The sequence below is a fragment of the Gavia stellata genome, chromosome 15, assembly GCF_030936135.1.
Source record: "Gavia stellata isolate bGavSte3 chromosome 15, bGavSte3.hap2, whole genome shotgun sequence".
In the NCBI taxonomy this organism is placed as follows: Eukaryota; Metazoa; Chordata; class Aves; order Gaviiformes; family Gaviidae; genus Gavia; species Gavia stellata.
Genome location: NC_082608.1, coordinates 18,934,734 through 18,952,235, shown reverse-complemented (window position 1 = coordinate 18,952,235; position 17,502 = coordinate 18,934,734). Strand labels below are relative to the sequence as shown.

Genomic DNA, 17,502 nt, shown 5'->3' with positions numbered 1-17,502 from the left:
TTTGAAAGCTACTGCATAAGGGTCTACATGGTTCACTACACAAGCAGCAGGGAATTCCTCCCAGAGAGAATGAAGAACAAAAAATGGCAGCCTGGCTGTATTTTGCCTCTAGTCCTTGATTTAAAAAGCTGATGAGAAAATTTCAGCCTAATTCTAAAAATATAATTAACTCTGACAGTCTAATAAGAATTTTAGAAAATCGTTCTTTTGAAAAGCATGTGAAGAAAAAATAAATTTTTTTGCTCTTACCTCTACTGTAAGTAAATATTGCACTAGAATGCATTGTACCTGTCTTCATCTGCCATAAATTATATACATATATGTGTACACATAAGTTATGATCAGTAAACATGTGCTTAATTTGTTCCCAGAATTAAAAGGCTGTTCAGGATGGGAAAGTTTTCGACATAACAAAATGTGGTCAAAGCTTATTTTCTTGTAAACAAGAAAAAAACCTGGAGGATACGTTTAGTAGCTAGCATGTTCAGAGCTCATAGCAGGTGACTATGAACTACATCCGTATCTTTTCATCTGAAGAGTTTGAAATCACCAATCCTTGTGGAATCTTGGGGAAAAAAAAATACAATCAATTTTCTACTACTTACAAAGAGAGTCCTTCATCATTCATCCCCTAAAGGAAACAATATGCCTGTTTTTTTAAGATTACTCATTAACAGATAATTACACTTTTTTCCCAGAGCACTGACTGTATTGTGATGGTGCTTTCTTTTTTTTTTTTCAAAAAAGGAGAGAATTTATTAAATAATAATTACTTTAAGATTTTCACAAGAAAATAAGTTAATAAAATTCAGTAACGGGTTTTTTTTACAATTTTTTAAAAAAAAATTAATCCACATGTAATAGATTCTATTAATTTAAACTAATTTTCATGTTCCAGTGACCCTTAGCAAATTCAGATTAGAAAGCCCAATAGCGCAGTAATAATGGATGAAGTTGATTTATTATGTTTTCTTATTTACACAGTTTCAGCATGTTCTCTATTGTTTACTAATTTTTATTGGTGATAAAATTCATATAGATCCTTAATAGTTTTTACCTTATATAATTAGCAAGTTGCCCATTGCAGACATTGCTCTTTGAATATGCCTGATTTAACCCTTATTCCAACCCTACAAGGAACAATAGCTTCTTCAGTAACATTTAAGGGCTTTGTTTGTCAAGTAGAAAAGAATCTGTTGAGGAAAGGTTGTTATGCTAAACACCTGCTTCTTTAATCTGGTCTCCTAAATAAAATAGCATTTAAGTGATTATGCTGTCTCATTCATTTTAAGCCTATTGCCCAGTTTCAATCAAATTTGACCAAAAAAACTCCAAGATACAAAGTTCCGAAGAGTTCCATGAAAATTGTAGCTATGTAAAATGAAAAGACCTACTAACACCTGCAGACACAGAAAGGTAGGAAGTGTTTCCATTTTGCACATATATATTCATTGCCCAGTCAGGCTAGCTGTAGCTCCAGGGTGCACTCTCTCTTATCCCAGTTTAAAATGCCAGAAAGTAGAAAATAACACCAGTGGTGCCAAGGGCACTGTGGGATTATTTAGGGACATTGTGCTTGAGGTGTTGTCACAGATAAGAGGACCTGGGTTTGTTGCAGGAAACGAATATTTGTAGGAAACCAGCCTTCATCCCTTCAATTACTCATGAAAATACTTGTAATATATTGTAAATCAGGTTTGAACATGAATTTCTGTTAAATTAACATAGCCCCCGAATTCAAGATGTAGCCACGCTCCGCTATGTCTACACTTCCTCAGGTTTTTTGCAATTCTAATAAGTAAAAAATATATTAAGACACATGTTATTGGATTATAGGGATCACTACTACTTTCCATTTCTGGACCTCATTGTTGTACAGATTTCTATTATCAAAATCTATTCCCATCTCCAGCAAGCTCAACTGAAAATGTAAGCTTAATAGTTTTGTCCACGCGTTGTAGAAATGAAAAGAAAAACTTCTGAAGCAGTGCAAAAATACTTATGATCTTGAAAAAAGAGACAAATTTGAACCTTGATGAAAATCTTATTTTCCAAATGTACTTTAATAATTTTCCCTATAAACATAGTGAAATAAAGTATAACCTGATATGTACATGATCAGCTTAGTTCATGCTTCCTTCAGTCGTCCTTTTTTCCACCCCTACAATCTCCCAAGATGGTTGGCCTGATCAAAAATCCTTTCCCACTTCGATGGGAGAATTTCTGTTAGCTTCAATGTGCTTAATGTCAGACATCATTGTACAATGATACAGAAAAATGCGTTAGTATGTGCTTAACAAACAGACTGCCATTCCATGGAAGTGCTGAGGGATGAGGACAAGTTTATAAAGACTGTTACATCTCAGCTTAAACCAGAAATCAAGCTAAATAAAATTACTAAAATAATTAGCAGGCAAAATTGTGCAAATATTTTAATAGTCATTTCAATTCTTAGCTAGAATTTGTATAAGTATTCATTCCATGTTATTCACCTGTTCTTCAGAAATATGAGACAGACAATAACATGGCAGGAAAATAAGATATGGAAGAACAACAACGCAACTGCTACTTGTTGACATAAGAGCAGATGAAATCGGGTGACTTTCCAACAGAAGCAATATGTACTCACAGCAGCATCTTATAGATTAAAATGGGAGAAAAAGCACATACAAAGTCAGTAGCATCGACCAAGAAGAGTACATGAAAGTGTGGATATGTGTGTATAAGCCTGTACTCATTTATTGTTATGCATCTCTTGAGTATGTATGTGTACATAAATACAGTATGGATGGCATGATTCCTGTATTTAAATTCCAAATATATAAATTCCAATCACTAGCATGACTTCATAAACAGCCTCAGAAAATTTAAAGAATATGATAGCCAAACCAAAAAGCAACGCTGTTGCTAATTTAATTACAGAACATCAGAAAGCAGGCTAATCCAAAAGTACAGTTGTCTGAATTTTCATTTGCCTTTGCTTAAGCAATGTTTCAGTGGCAGAAAGTGATTTTTGTCTCTTTGAGTGATTTTAAAGAAAGTAGAGTGGTCAAACTAGAATGCTCTTTTCAAAAGATAAGCAAAAGGAAATTGGAGATTTCTGTAATTGAAAATTTTAGTTCAACAATGGATCCCTGATTAGGATGAAATAATTCATATTTTTATATATTTGACCCTGAAAGAAAAAAAGGTCAATAGAGAAGAGCAACATTTACTTCAAAATGACATATTATTAACAATGATAAAAGACATCAGCTAGTCTTAAAATAAGGTAAGGCAAAAAGATGTCCTCATTATACACTTAAAGGTGCAAAGATACCTAAGTCATTTTGTCAAGCAAATGAGGCCCTCCACAGACAGATAGGAGCAGCCTCAGGTTCACAGGCCCTGGTCTTCATGGGAGACTTCAACCACCCCCAATACCTGCTGAAAGGACAAAAAAACAGCAGGACATCAGCAACCAGGAGGTTCCTGGAGTATATTGATGGTATCTTCCTCCTCCAAGAGATAGTGGAGCCAGAGAGGAAGAGGTGTTCTGCTGGACCTTAAACTTGCCAAACATGAGGGACCTTGTTGGGAATGTGAAGGTCAAAGGCAGTCTTGGTTGCAGTGACCATGAGATGGTGGAGTTCAGGATCCTGAAGGGAGGGAGGAAAGTAAAAAGCAAGCTCACTGCTCCCTAGACTTAAGGAGAACAGACTTTTGCCACTTTAAACACGTCCTTGAGTCCCATGGGAAGAGGGGCCTAAGAAAGCTCTTAAGGTTCACCTCCTCCAAGCTCAAGAGCACTCTATCGCAACTAATAGGAAGTCAGACAAAAATGCCAGCAGGCCTGCATGGATGAACAAGGAGCTCCTGGCCAAACTCAAACACAAAAACGAAGCATACAGAGGGTGTAAGTAAGGACAGGTAACCTGGTAGGACTACAAAGACGTTGTCCGAGCATCCAGGGATGAAGGAAGGAAAGCTAAAGCCCAAATGGAATTGAATCTGGCTAGGGATCTCAAAGACAAGAAGAAGGGCTTCCATAAGTCCAGAGGTGACAAAAAGACGACTAGGGAAAATGTGGACCCATTGCTGAATGGGTCCTCCCCTATGGAAATCCACCCCCCATGCTGAGTTGGGGGACCGGGTTACACAGAACATGGAAAAGGCTGAGGTACTGAATGCCTTCTTTGCCTCAGTCTTTACCAGCAAGACTGGCTTTCAGGAATCCCAGAGACCAGAGGGAAACTTCTAGAGCAAGGAAGATGTACCCTTAGTGGAAGAGGATCAGGTCGGGGAATACTACTGAGGTAAACTGGACATACATAAGTCCATGGGCCCTGATGAGATGCACCCACAAGTGCTGAGGGAGCTGGCAGATGTAATTGCAAGGCTACATTCAATAATCTTTGATGGATCACGGCAAATGGGAGAAATGTCCAAAGACTGGAGGAAAGCAAATGTCACTCCTGTCTTCAAGAAGGGCAAGGAGGAGGACCTAGGGAACTATAGGCAAGTCAGCCTCACCTTGATCTCTGCGAAGGTTATTATGGAGCAGCTAACCCATTCCAGGCACATTAATGACAAGAAAATCATCAGGAGTAGTCAGCATGGATTCACCAAGGGGAAGTCATGCTTGCCTAACTCACCCTCCCTGGAGATGTTCAAGGAACATGTGGACGAGGCATTGTGGGACATGGTTTAATGGGCATCGTGGTGTTGTTGGTTGATGGTTGGACTTGATGATCTTACAGGTCTTTTCCAACCTTAGTGATACTGTGATTCTGTGACTGGCCTGGTAGATGAGGGAAGAGCAGTGGATATTGTCTACCTGGACTTCAGTAAGGCCTTTGACACTCTGTCCCATAAGATCCTCGTAGAGAAGCTGTTCATGTATAGACTAGATGAGCAGACAGTGAAGCAGATTGAAAACTGGCTGAACAGTTGGACCCAGAGGTTGGTTGGAACCTCATGAAGTTCAACAAGGGGAACTACAAAGTCCTGCACCAGGGGAGGAACAACCCCATGCACCAATATATGCTGGGGGCCATCCAGCTGGAAAGCAGCTTTGCAGATAAGGACCTAGGGATCCTAGGGGACACCCAGTTGAACATGAGCCAGTAGTGTGCCCTTGCTGCAAAGAAAGCTAATGGTATCCTGGGCTGCTTAGGCAAAGTATTGCCAGCAGGTTGAGGGAGGTGATCCTTCCCCTCTGCTCAGCTCTGGTGAGGCCACACCTGGAGTACTGTGTCCAGTTCTGGGCTCTTTGTACAAGAAAGGCATGGAACATTCTGGAGCCCAACGAAGGGCCACAAGATGATTAAAGGACTGGAGCATCTCTTCTATGAGGGCAGGCTGAGAGGGCTGAGATTGTTTAGCCTACAGAAGAGAAGGCTCAGGGAGGATCTCATGAATGTATACAAATACCCAAAGGGAAGGAGCAAAGGCCACCAAATCAGGCTGTTTTCAGTGATGCAACAAAAGGCAATGGACACAAACTGAAACACAGAAGGTTCCGTTTGAACATCAGGAAACCCTTTTTCAGTGTGAGGGTGACTGAGCACTGGAACAGGTTGCCCAGAGAAGTTGTGGAGTCTCCCACCTTGGAGATACTGAAAAGTCATCTGGACACAATCCTAGGCAACTGCCTCTAGGTGGCCCTGCTTGAACAGTGTGGTTGGACAAGATGACCTCCAGAAATCCCTTCCAACCTCAACCATTCTGTGATGCTGCCCTATAGACTACAAATGATGGTCCACTTCTGAATTTCACAAACAGGGTTGCAAACTAAGTGATAAAGGTGATTAACCAGAAAGGTTAAAAAAAAAAAAAGTTGCATTTAGAGGCCAGCTGGAAAAGAGCAACAAATGTTTTGGAAAGGAGAAGGAAAAATGTTTATTGAATTAAAACACAGCTGCACCATTATAGATATAAGCATCATACTCCTTCACCTACCCTACTGATCTGTTACTATACATCACTCTAAAATGCAAGAGAAAAAACTTTCAAAAGAAGAATCATCCATGTATGATAAAACCAAGAGCAAAACACAAAAAGGTTAAAATTAGTTAGTAATCATTGAAGAGATCCAGCAGTTAGTCAGAAGGAAGAAAATGGCTGTTGTTCCCTGAGTGACAGCTATTTACTCTACCTTACAGATGAGCCATATATAATACACATCATTTTTCCTTCTGGAAATACTCTGCCAACCATCTTTTCTTAATACCACTTTAACAAGCCACAGCTAGTAATATCAAATTTGTCACCAGTCCAGTCTGCAAAATGCCTTTATTAAAGTCTTTCATTAATGGAAGTAACAAGGTTGACAGTATGACAGTATATTTAGTTCGCAAATTGGCAGGGATAAGTTATTTTTCTTCCTAAAATGTCATTCATTTGGGTATTGCTTTATATTACACTACATACTTGCTAACAATTGACTTTGCGTAATAGGAAACCAAAAGGATACTTTGGAATGAAACAGGAAAATGATTGGATGGAAAAGGTATAGTATTCAGATAACAAACAGATCACATCCGAAGCAGTATGAATCAATTCACGGCTATCAAATAAATATCTTAATTGATTTAAAGGAAGCTCTATGGTTATGTTCTCTCCACTGACTTCTATGTTCTGCAGATCTCATCTTCTTGCTAGTAATATATTAACACAGCACACTGCTCAGTAATGCTGGATAAGTCTGTTGCATTTGTCATACTACTTAAAAGAAAGTGTTACCGTAAGTAGATTTGTAGGAAGAAGTTTTACAAATTAAAGGTACTAAGCAAACCGAAATCCTGGATCCAAATATCCTGTGTTACCAATCTGAGATTACAAAATTAGGCCCTACATCTTGTTAAACTTAAAATTTGGCCCTACTACGAATGCAGAGATCAGGGGTTTGCTCAAAAGCATACATTCAATAAGACAACAGCTTTTTCAAACTGGACAGATTGAGTGGTTGTTTCAAACAAATGAATTAAACCAAGACAGAGAAAAGTCAAGATGGATAACAAAAAACTTCCCATTAGTCAACTCAGGATATAAAATCATTGTAGAAGATTGTAAAGATGAAAGTTAACAAAAAGTCAGTATAGTTTCATGAAAATCACAGAGAACCGAGTTAGGGAATGGCAATTTAATAACTACTATTCTGCATCCCTAGAAGGGGCTTTCTGGCTGCTGCTGTCTATGGCACTCTCCATTCAAGGTATGCTCAGTAAGACCAGGTACTGAATCACACCCTAGATGTGATTCTTAAAACATGAGCCTGGGGTTTTATTTGGGTCAATGAAGCTGGAACAGGCCTGGAGTTTTGGGGAGATTCTTTGGCTTTGTTTTTGCAAAGATGACTGTAATTAACCATTTAAGAAAATAAACATTATAGAAAGGTGTCTAACATCAGGCATCACTAGCTGAAATAGCTGTTGCATCTAAAAAGAATCCAAGCATTTTCCTTAAATTCAAGTCTAAAATTCAATTAGTATGTCAATGAAAAATTAGTTGCCAGGGTTTTATTTTATCTTAGTTACTTTATATAGGTAATTTACCAGCACGGACAGGCTTTTTTCCATCTACCCTCATCTGCAACACAGTTTAAGATAACTTCGATCTCAGAAGTTGGTAACACAAACAATGTGACAGTTAAACTGTAGTACACTTTGCTGAACAGCTTCAGAGCATAAAATCTCTTCTGTTTGGTGCTCTCCTTAAGGTCATTAGCATGATTTATTATAAAGCAAGAAATTAGGTGCTGGATATTTCAATACGGGGCAGAAAATTTAATTCCATCATTGCCATAGAACTGCTTTATCTCCAACAAACTTGTAACCATAGTAACTAGATTATAAAGTATTCCTCAAATGTATAAAAATTCTTTTATTCTTATTAATGACACCAAACACTGAAAAATAATGGTAAATTCTTATTTTTTAGTTTCCCAAGGCATCTGCTGCTCAAGTGTGATTCTTCTGAAAGATCTTAAGTAAACAGGAGTATTTTAACAAGGCTTTCCATTAAAATTCTGTTAGCTTAAAGAGAACAAATGTATTCTGTTGGAATTGTTTATGTGACTATCAATATTTAAAAAAAAAGGGGAAGTTGGAAGAGAGACCTTTCAGAAAAAGAGATAAATTTTAAGTGCTGTTTTCACTTAATGGTTTGTTAGGACATCAAATACATATCCTTTAATGAAAATTAATATGCTGTAGTTTAATAATTCATGTACTTGCATCGAAAGCCCTTTAATTTAATGGAGTGCTGTTCATTTCATTACATTCATTGCTGAGGTAGGTTGGTATTTTTCCATGAAGGTCAGAAGTCTGCCATTCCTTCATGCGAGCCATGAATTTGATCAGATGTTAAACTCTGACATCTCCAACAGCCCGTTCAGGTCCACTCAGCAGGGTATTACACATTTTCAAGAATACTAGAATAGCAGGAAACCTCTAGGTGTCTGTTCTTTCAGGATCAGAAGCAGCTGTATTATGCAACCGTGATCGTATATTTATCAAACTTTGTATTCCCTCCTCAGTACTTCTGTTGGAAATTAATTCCTCTTCTCTGGGGACTAGAAACTTTTCTTCTAATCTTACACCAAAATTTATATCCATTAGTTATTACGCTAGTGTATTCCTTTCGCTTAAATCATTACACTCACTCTGGATTTGCAAAAAACACTTACTGTGCTAGGCTGAACAAATTGAGCTCGTATATATTTCTGCCCAATCTTACTGTACTAATACCATAACTTGATTTTTCTCTAATCCCAATCTTTTTTCTTGCTGGATTAGAAAGAGCTTTATTTATTAAGACTGTCTTTATTGCCTAAGTACTATTTATCAATAACACCCTTACTTTTTTTCCCTTTTCTGTGCATCTTTCTACCACTCTCTGTTTGCTGCTTGTTTATCTATCCTTACCTGTGGATGTGTCTTTTCCTGCATAGAATGATAGATATACTTTAGCAGAGTGCTCTCCTTATATGCCATCAGACCTTGATGCAAGAAACTAGAACTCCTCGTACCTGAGTAATTCCATCTACTCTCTGAAAAAAGTTCTCACCCTGCAATGCTTCCCAGGAGCCAATCATTCCAACATCTCCCTGATGGCACCACTTTTTCAACTGTCACTGAAATATTGTTGCCTTCTGGACAAGTTAGAATTCTTGCTGATGACCACCTCCCTTTTTCTGAGCATACTCTTTAGCACAGCCTGATTGTTACATCTGATATGGTGATGATTTGAAAACAACCAAATGGATATTAAAAAATAATTTTAAAATATCCACTGGATTTTTTCTGTAGACCTCAGAACCATTTCTAGTTCACAGTAAGAAGTACATTCTCTTGCTTCTGCATTATTTTTAGTAACTGACGTGAAGATTCAGAGCAAGGACTGAGATTCAGACCTTTACCAGTTGAGAAGTTGGTAAGGAGTCACACAGCCTCTCTTTTGGTGTTGGAAAGGCTTTTAGGTATATCTCCTCCATTCTGCACATCATTCTGTTCTTTGTCAGTGCACACCATTATCTTCCAGACTTGGACACCCATCCTACCTAGGTCCTTTCCCTCCTCCATTTCTCTTCAGACTTTCTCTCCCCACCCCCTCGTTTTCTGCCTGATTTTCCAGTAGAACATATGCACTTCTTAATTCAGCTTTTATTTCACCGTTGTTCTTTGTTCTTCTGTTGTCTTTCAAATGTCCTCCTCTAATATACAATCCTCTCTAGGTTCTCTTCAAAGGTCAGTGGATCACAATCATCTCTCTTTACATTTCTGCCACCTTTTTTTCAAACTCTTGCCTGAAGTTTGGCATTTTTTTCCAGCTGCATCTTTAGTACTTAACACTTCTCTTCTGTGAAGCATATAATTTATCATATATAAATAGCCTCAATCAGATAGCCACTCAGAAATAATAAGTTTCCAGCAGCTTTTCCATCCAGTTATCTTCAGTCTCGTCCCCTCTCCAGGTTTCTTCTATTGCTGCATTGACACACAAGTTGCGTTTTCTCTTTGCCTTAAATTCACAGCTCAGAGGAGGATAAAAAACCCACGTCCTCATAGATCTTAAAAATTTCTAGCCTGTTTGCTAGCCTGCACCACTTTTTCTCTTGAGCTTTTGTTTAGGTCAGTTCTGCCATCTAATAGTCATTTGGCAGCTAACTGTTCATCAGGCCAGATCAAAGGCAGGGAATATATATACACTATCTAATGCAAAACATCTGAACAAACACCCTCGCCTTCCAAAAGGACAAAACAGCCAAGTAACAAAGAAACAAATTCTCTTAGTGGCAAAAAATAAGGTTTTGCTTTTTCTTCATTCAGCAGTTCCCTACAAAGTCTCCTCTGTACCTCTCTGTGTCTTCTGGCCTTCACTGAGCATAAAAAGTCCTGCCAATTTTTACCAGGCCACTCATGGCTTCCAGATCTCATGTGCCAACAATTAAAATATTCATTCTTATGAAGGACAATTCTTTTAAATTAAAGAATAGAATCATGACTTCATCATATGCCCATCAATAAAATCCATAGCAAATCCTTTCAGCCTATATTAAAACTCTCTCACTTTGCAGATGTCCTTCCCTCCTAATGTCTGGAAGAAGAGCTGGAACTTGTTGACCATCTCCACAATTAACTTCCTGCACTTTGAGCTCTGCATTAGTGTAAGGATTAAACTTCAAAAAGTACCATCATGCAGTTCATCACCACAATTAAAGCGTGTCTGGAGACTGTCATCAAATAGATTCATAGAACCACCACTCTAAAGGTAGTCTTAGAAAACATTTCCATAGCTTAGTGGTGAATAACCTATCACCATAATTACAAGAGAATCCTGCATCCCACTGTTTTGTACTTCATTTGACTTGATATGGACAAATAAACCAGAGAAGTAACGTATGGAGAGAGACTAAAAATTGAGTATTATATCCCTGTGCTGTATCAGCAAGAGCTAAACAAAACACATTAATAACAGTCAACAGTTGTACCCTGGGCCATCTGGTCACAAAGGCCCATATTACCAAGACTATTAAAATATTTTAATCTTACTAGTTTCCCTCAGGAATGAAGGATAATATGCAAAAGCTTAAATTCTGCTAAAAGGTGAGATTCTACCTACAAGAACAGCACATCTATGATAGTTATTTAATTAAAAGATACCCTAATGAAGGGTGTGCAAATGGCAGGGCAATAATCTTATTCCTAAGTGTGTATGCTGGAAAGCCAGTAACAGCACAGAGAACCGCCTCTACACATGTATTTCCTTGTTAGACTAAACACTAATTTGAATATTTGTTATTAATTAAAACAAACCAATTTTTTCACTTGTCCAGTGCAGTATCTCCTTCCTGACTTATATTACCAAACCTTAATGAATAAAGTCCTCTAAAATCCCCATGTTTTTTCTTTATGCTGTTGTTTCCTAATTGTGAGATAAAATGTAATTAATTGTTCTCACCCTACTCTCCTATTTTTGCCCATCTGCCCCACTCCCAACTAAGTGCTAATAAGCAGCTCAACTGTTGGTGGCTGCTGCAATCACTTCCAAACAACCTTGTGCATTCCCAGGCAACATAGCATGGGTTGGAAAGCAAGGGGCAGTCAGGACAGGTGAATAAACTACACCAGTAATTTGCTAAATCAGATGAAAGAAAGGGAAAATAATATACTTGGGGTGCAACTGGAAATCTAACTTTTATGTGGACCTCCAAACTGGACCACATGATGGTATCAAACAGAACTAGTCACATCTGAAATTATCACTATCCTATATATCATTCAGTCAGGAAAGCTTCACATTCCTGATGAGCAGAAAATGTAACACTGCAGTAACAAAGATGAAAGCAAAACAGGAAAATGTGTGGTTATTCCCCCCCATACACACATTATTGTACTAGAATACCGTGTTCCTAAAGTATTTTATTGCTATGCCTGAATAAAATACGAACTGCCCCACTGTGCAATCTCAGAGATTTGAGCGGGAACGCCCATTACAGAGGAGCTCAGAAGGACACTCGTCACGGTGTTGGGCAGACAGGGCGAGATCTGCAGTATGAGACAAACTGCTGTTCCCATCACAAAAGACCTACACAAGTCCTCAGCCCTGACTGCTGCTGGCAGTTGCATGACAGAAGTTTGATCCAGAATCTGCTTTGCTTTCTCCTTCCTTCTCATTTTTTAAATTCTATAATAACATGCAAATTATCCATTCTCTGGATGTTTTCTCTCTTCCCCAAAACACTATAGAAACCACAGCTATTAAATACATCTGCAATGTTCCATCACAGACAGAGACAACAAAGTTTAAGTTCAAGAGAAACTCATATGCATCAGAAGCTGTAACTCATCAGTCCATGTAGTGCCCTGTTGAGGCTTCTGAAGATAAGCCCCAAAATATTGTGGAAGAGGAAATAAATGTGTTTCTTATACCTCACGGAAGCAGGCAACTAAGTGAATTTTTGCAAATTCATGAAGCTCCATACAGTTCACAGTAAACATCTAAAGTTAAATGAGACAGATGATCAACTTCTTCTTACGGTTTGTGCAGGATCTGAAACAAGTACATGAATTCGGTGTCTAAGGCTCTCTAGATTAGTACAGACTATTCTATTTCTGAAAACTTCATGGCCTATCTCAAAGAACTGTGACATGTCAAAAAAGACCTAAAAGAATTGCTTTATTTTCAGCATTGACTCCTACTGAATTTTTCAGTTAGGGAACAATAGACTCTCTTCCCTAGCATGAGTATGTCTGAGGCTCCAAATCTTTTTTATTTATGCTTTGTTAAGCATTCAGCTGCAAATTACTGAGTTGACCTAAAATATTTCATTCCATTATTTTAAATATCTCTAAAATTTTTGTCTCACTTTACACATATACACTCTATGTCACTACTTGCAATAGCCAAAATACTCATGTCTAGATACCTAAATTAGAAATATACTGAAAAAAAATTATATTTAAAGACTTTTAACACTGTTGACAGCTCAAAGTATTTCAAGGTGCTGATCATTTGCAGTTCCTGTAATTTAAACTTTAGTTGAGGATAGGTATCTTAGAGCCTTTGAGAAACAGACTGCCAGATGCTTTTACACTTCTGTGTTTGTACATCATCTAATGCACTTGCAATCCTTGACTAGCATTTCAGGAATGATAACAAATCAAGATGACAAGATGCTAGGAAAACGTTTCAGTACAAATAGGACCAGATTCATCTGATTCTGCTTAAGGAGCCTCAGTTACCAGGACTAGCATTCTAAACTCCAAATAAAAAAACTTAATGAAGGCACTTCTAGAGAGCAATTCAGACTACCTCAGATCTAAAAATTCAGTGTTCATAAGCAGTAGGGGTGGAAGGGGGCAGTGAGAAATAAATCAGTAACAAAAAAAAAAAAAGAAATACTATATATCTGTGTATAAGTAACCTTTTTAATTCTCTCACTGCTTTAAAATTGCACAACAGAAGTCTTAAAAATTAACTATTTATCACTAACATATTAACCAACAATATTTACTTTAGCTATTGATCATTAATTCTCAAACACTGAAATGTGAAGGGAGAAGTTCAGAAATGGCTTTAGAAGGTTTAGGACATATCAAAAATACTTCAGAAAGATAGAAAAACTTATGGAAATTTATGAGATCAGTATAAATTATTGATGGGGAAAGGGGAGAAAATGAAATCTGTGAAGATTATTCTTTCTTTTTACTGATAGGAAAACAACCTTTCCTAATTATTAAAGTAACTGATTAGTTACTGCCAGCTGGGTAAATTACACATTGATCGCAAAGCAAAATTCTGCCCTCGAGCTATGCATTTAGCTCCAGCGATCATATCGGTGGGAATTAGGAACAGACTCCACAGCTGTATAGGCCGTGATGTCATTAACACACCTACTAAAGTCAGAGCGATGCATAGCAGTTCTTGTTTCAAAACTGCCAACATGCAAAATATATTAATGTAATTACAAATTCTGATGCCTAAATGGCCATTTGAACAATTATTGGTGTTTTAATGATTTTTGTATATAAAAGCAGTACATCTGAAGTTCTGGAAAAGTGCCTGTTAGAACTCTCTTCTCCGGTTGCCTGCAGACACGAGAAAAAATTTCCACTTCTTTGTCAGACATTTGCAAACAAAAAATAAAACTGTAAACACCTGCAAAGACTTATTTTGTCTTTGGACACTAGAAATTTACTAAGGAATGAACAAAAGATGGTTTTACCATGAAAATTACCATTTTCATAATGCCTTATGAATTCCTTCTACGTCTTGAGAATAGAAACAAGATAATCCACACTATGCAGTAAGATATTCTTCATAACATTCCTGACCTAGATTTCAGCCCCAGTCTAACATACAGATACACAGGTAGGCAGCAACCTCTACTGAAGATAGCAGCTGCATGAAAACATACGTCTCTGATTAATGCTTTTTACCAGAATGTATGCTGTTAAAGTCTGCCATGAATACAAAGCCATTTTCATCTGTCTACACAATATAGACAGTAAAACAATCTTCTCTGTTCAGTTTTATGTTTCTTAATTTTGTCTGGGATATTACTACTAACATGATAGGCATTACAAAATTTTAAGATAAATAGATCAATTACTTAATATCAAAATTGGATTCAGTTCTTTGTTGACTTACCTTGCCAACAGATCTGGGGAATGGTGGTCTTTGATTTTCAGGAATTAATATCGGAGTTGCCAAAATAGCCCTTTTTTGTCTTGGAATTCCAAGGTTGCCTTCTATCTTAAAGATTTCCTAAAAAAGAAAAAGACCAATTGCAAAGACTTTCAAAATAATATTCAGTCGTTATTTCCATTCCCTGTATCTTTAGGCAAAATTAACATGAACTACCAGATTCTAGGTTTTGTATTATTTCCCAGCAATCAGTGATAACACATCAAACTATTTAAATCTGTCAGGTTACTCCACTTTTTACAGTGACAGTGGAAAGGACATATTCATTTTCTATTCCTGTAGACTAGTTTTAAATCCAAGCAAGTGTGTCTACCATCCTAACCTGACGATTGCTTAAATCATAAATCTTAAACAAGGTCTGTCTTACCTCAAATATTTGCATGAGACCTGTAATAAGCCACACTTTAAATGTCTTACATAATTTTCACATCTCAAGTTGCATCTATACTTGGTCACTTTTCAGTCCAGGCTTTTAATCAAACAGAACTTACAGGTGAATTTGCTGAGGCTGTGCTCAGCTAATGAATTCTCAATAAACACCAAAAGGTTGTAACCTAAGAATAAAATAGACAGCAAAACCCAGGTATAACTTAGAATATCAGCTAGTAGGGGTTTTTTCTGTTTTGGGTTGGTGTTTTTTGGTGGGTTTTTTTGTTGGTGTTTGGTTGTTGGTTTTTTTTTTTTAAGAGAAAACTTCACACTACTATATCAGAAGTAGAAGTGGTTTATACACAAGCCTTACTTTTCCTGCTGCATTTTCTGGAGTATTTAGTTCTAGCTGAGCTTCAGGCAATTCAGCACTTTATAAGCTACAGCAAACTCTTCACAGTGGCCTCTGGTGGCCCATAGAAAACTCTGTCACATCTTTGCCTTCCCTCCCCTTCTGCTCTATGATCCTCTCAGTGCTCTCTCTGCATGAGCTACGGTTTCCCAGAGACCACACCCCCTTCTTTTGCTTCCTTCTACAGTCTCTGCAACTCTCTTCTCCAAGGACAGTTACTATGAAGACCAAAACCAGCCTCTCCCCATCTCACAAAGGTCTCCACTTGATCCAGACCCCTTTTTTTGGGTGTGTGTGGGGTGGGGATAGGGACAGACAGGATGGGGGACAGACCCAAAAAGGAAAAAAAAAACCAACCAAAAACCACAACGCACAACTTTGTACTGCGTTGGTAATGGTGAAACTGAAGAAGATTTAGATCACTACTATTCATTCACGTTGTCTTGATAGTTTTACAAAAGAAATCATAGGTTGAATTAAATGTCTAATTCCAATAAGGTAGTTACATCCTACAGATAACACTTTGCTCTCTCAATGCAGAAACTCCGGAAACTGGTTTCTCAGTCAGTTCTGGAATCCATGTTGTTGTTCTGATAGCTGTTACTTTATTACAGAAGGAGAGCTCCATCCCTAGGCTATATTTTTATAAAACTGCAAAGCTGAATGAGTTTTCTTGGTGGCACGATCTGGATGTCCATCAGTCAAGAACTCCACAGACTGCTGCTGCCATCTGTACAGGTGGCTCCCATGTAATGAGTCTATCATCACCAAAACACTGCTCTACCTCTACTAGCTTTAGCATCATTTTTCAAATTTGACAACAAGCAGCAGCAAGAGAAACTCAAGCCTTCAACTATCAGCTTCAGACATGACAAAGTCAAAGAGCAGTAGAAACCATGCAGAGAATCCCTTCTCACAATTTTGCCAATTTTCCTAGCTTTTTGAGGTTCACCCTGACACAGAGTTCCCATCTCTCCCAAAGGCTTTGCCACTTCCCTCTAATCTTTCAGTCTGCAGGCCACTTGGGTCCCTATTTTTGTCTTTCAATTCCTCTCCCAAAAGAATTTTCCCTAATAAAAATTCATGAGAAAGTTCAAGATAAAAACATCTGAAGTGTCAAATAAAAAGGAAAGAGCTGAATTCTGTCCAAAGGCAAACGCACAGAGCAGTAAGCTTTCAAAATCACTTACACTATAAACACAGCAGAGTTTGGCTGGCATGTGTCTGCGACATTTTTAAAGAGAGTAAAAGTGACTACCAGTATGGCTAAAAGGAAATACCAGTTCTTTAGCTCAGCTGCAGCAGTGCTCAACTGATCACAATTTTCACTTGTGCTAACTCCTACCTTCATGGTTGCCCTTCAGCTCATAAAAATGTAAGGAAGAACTCCCAGATACATGCTCTCTGAAAATAAGCGAGACCTTTATTTAAATTTACATCTCTTTGTATCATAGAATCATAGGATGGTTTTGGTTGGAAGGGACCTTTAAAGGTCATCTAGTCCAACCCCCCTGCAATGAGCAGGGACAACTTCCTTCAACCAGATCAGGTTGCTCAGAGCCCCACCCAATCTGACCTTGAATGTTACATGTTTCTTTCTATGCTAGTTTCAGAAGTAACAGGAATTTTCAGATTGTTCAATATGTAGATCTCCCAATTTCGGTAGTCATAGACCCGTAAGCAATTAATTCATCACTTTCTTATGACAGGTTATGCTTACACTTTCCCAGAAGGTCCACAAACGAAAGAAAAAGCCAAATTATATTCAATGAGTCAATGCTGCAATCATTAATACAAAGAAGCAAAGTTCTAAAGAAAGCAGAAGGGTGGTAAGACTTAAGGCCTTCAAGTCCAGATTTCCAAGCAGTACTTTGGAACAGAAAAGGAAAAATAGTATTATTTATTTGTTTGTTTTTAAACACAGTTGGTCTGTTGCATGGAGGAGAAAGCTTCAGCAGGTTGGGCACAGAAATGTAAGCAGTTCTCCGAGTACGTTTCACACTCTCTATTCTTCAAATCTCACTGCTGTT

At 37.8% G+C, this 17,502-nt stretch overlaps 1 protein-coding gene across 2 annotated transcripts in view; it reads right to left on the bottom strand.

The window, feature by feature from the left end:
- The window catches only part of CDH13 (cadherin 13), a 535,620-nt gene that overhangs the window by 314,672 nt on the left and 203,446 nt on the right, over positions 1 to 17,502 (bottom strand). For both annotated transcript variants that reach the window (XM_059824681.1, XM_059824680.1), the window contains exon 4: positions 14,635 to 14,751. In XM_059824681.1, the coding sequence (XP_059680664.1) occupies positions 14,635 to 14,751 (117 nt within the window). The remainder of the gene's footprint in view (positions 1 to 14,634; positions 14,752 to 17,502) is intronic.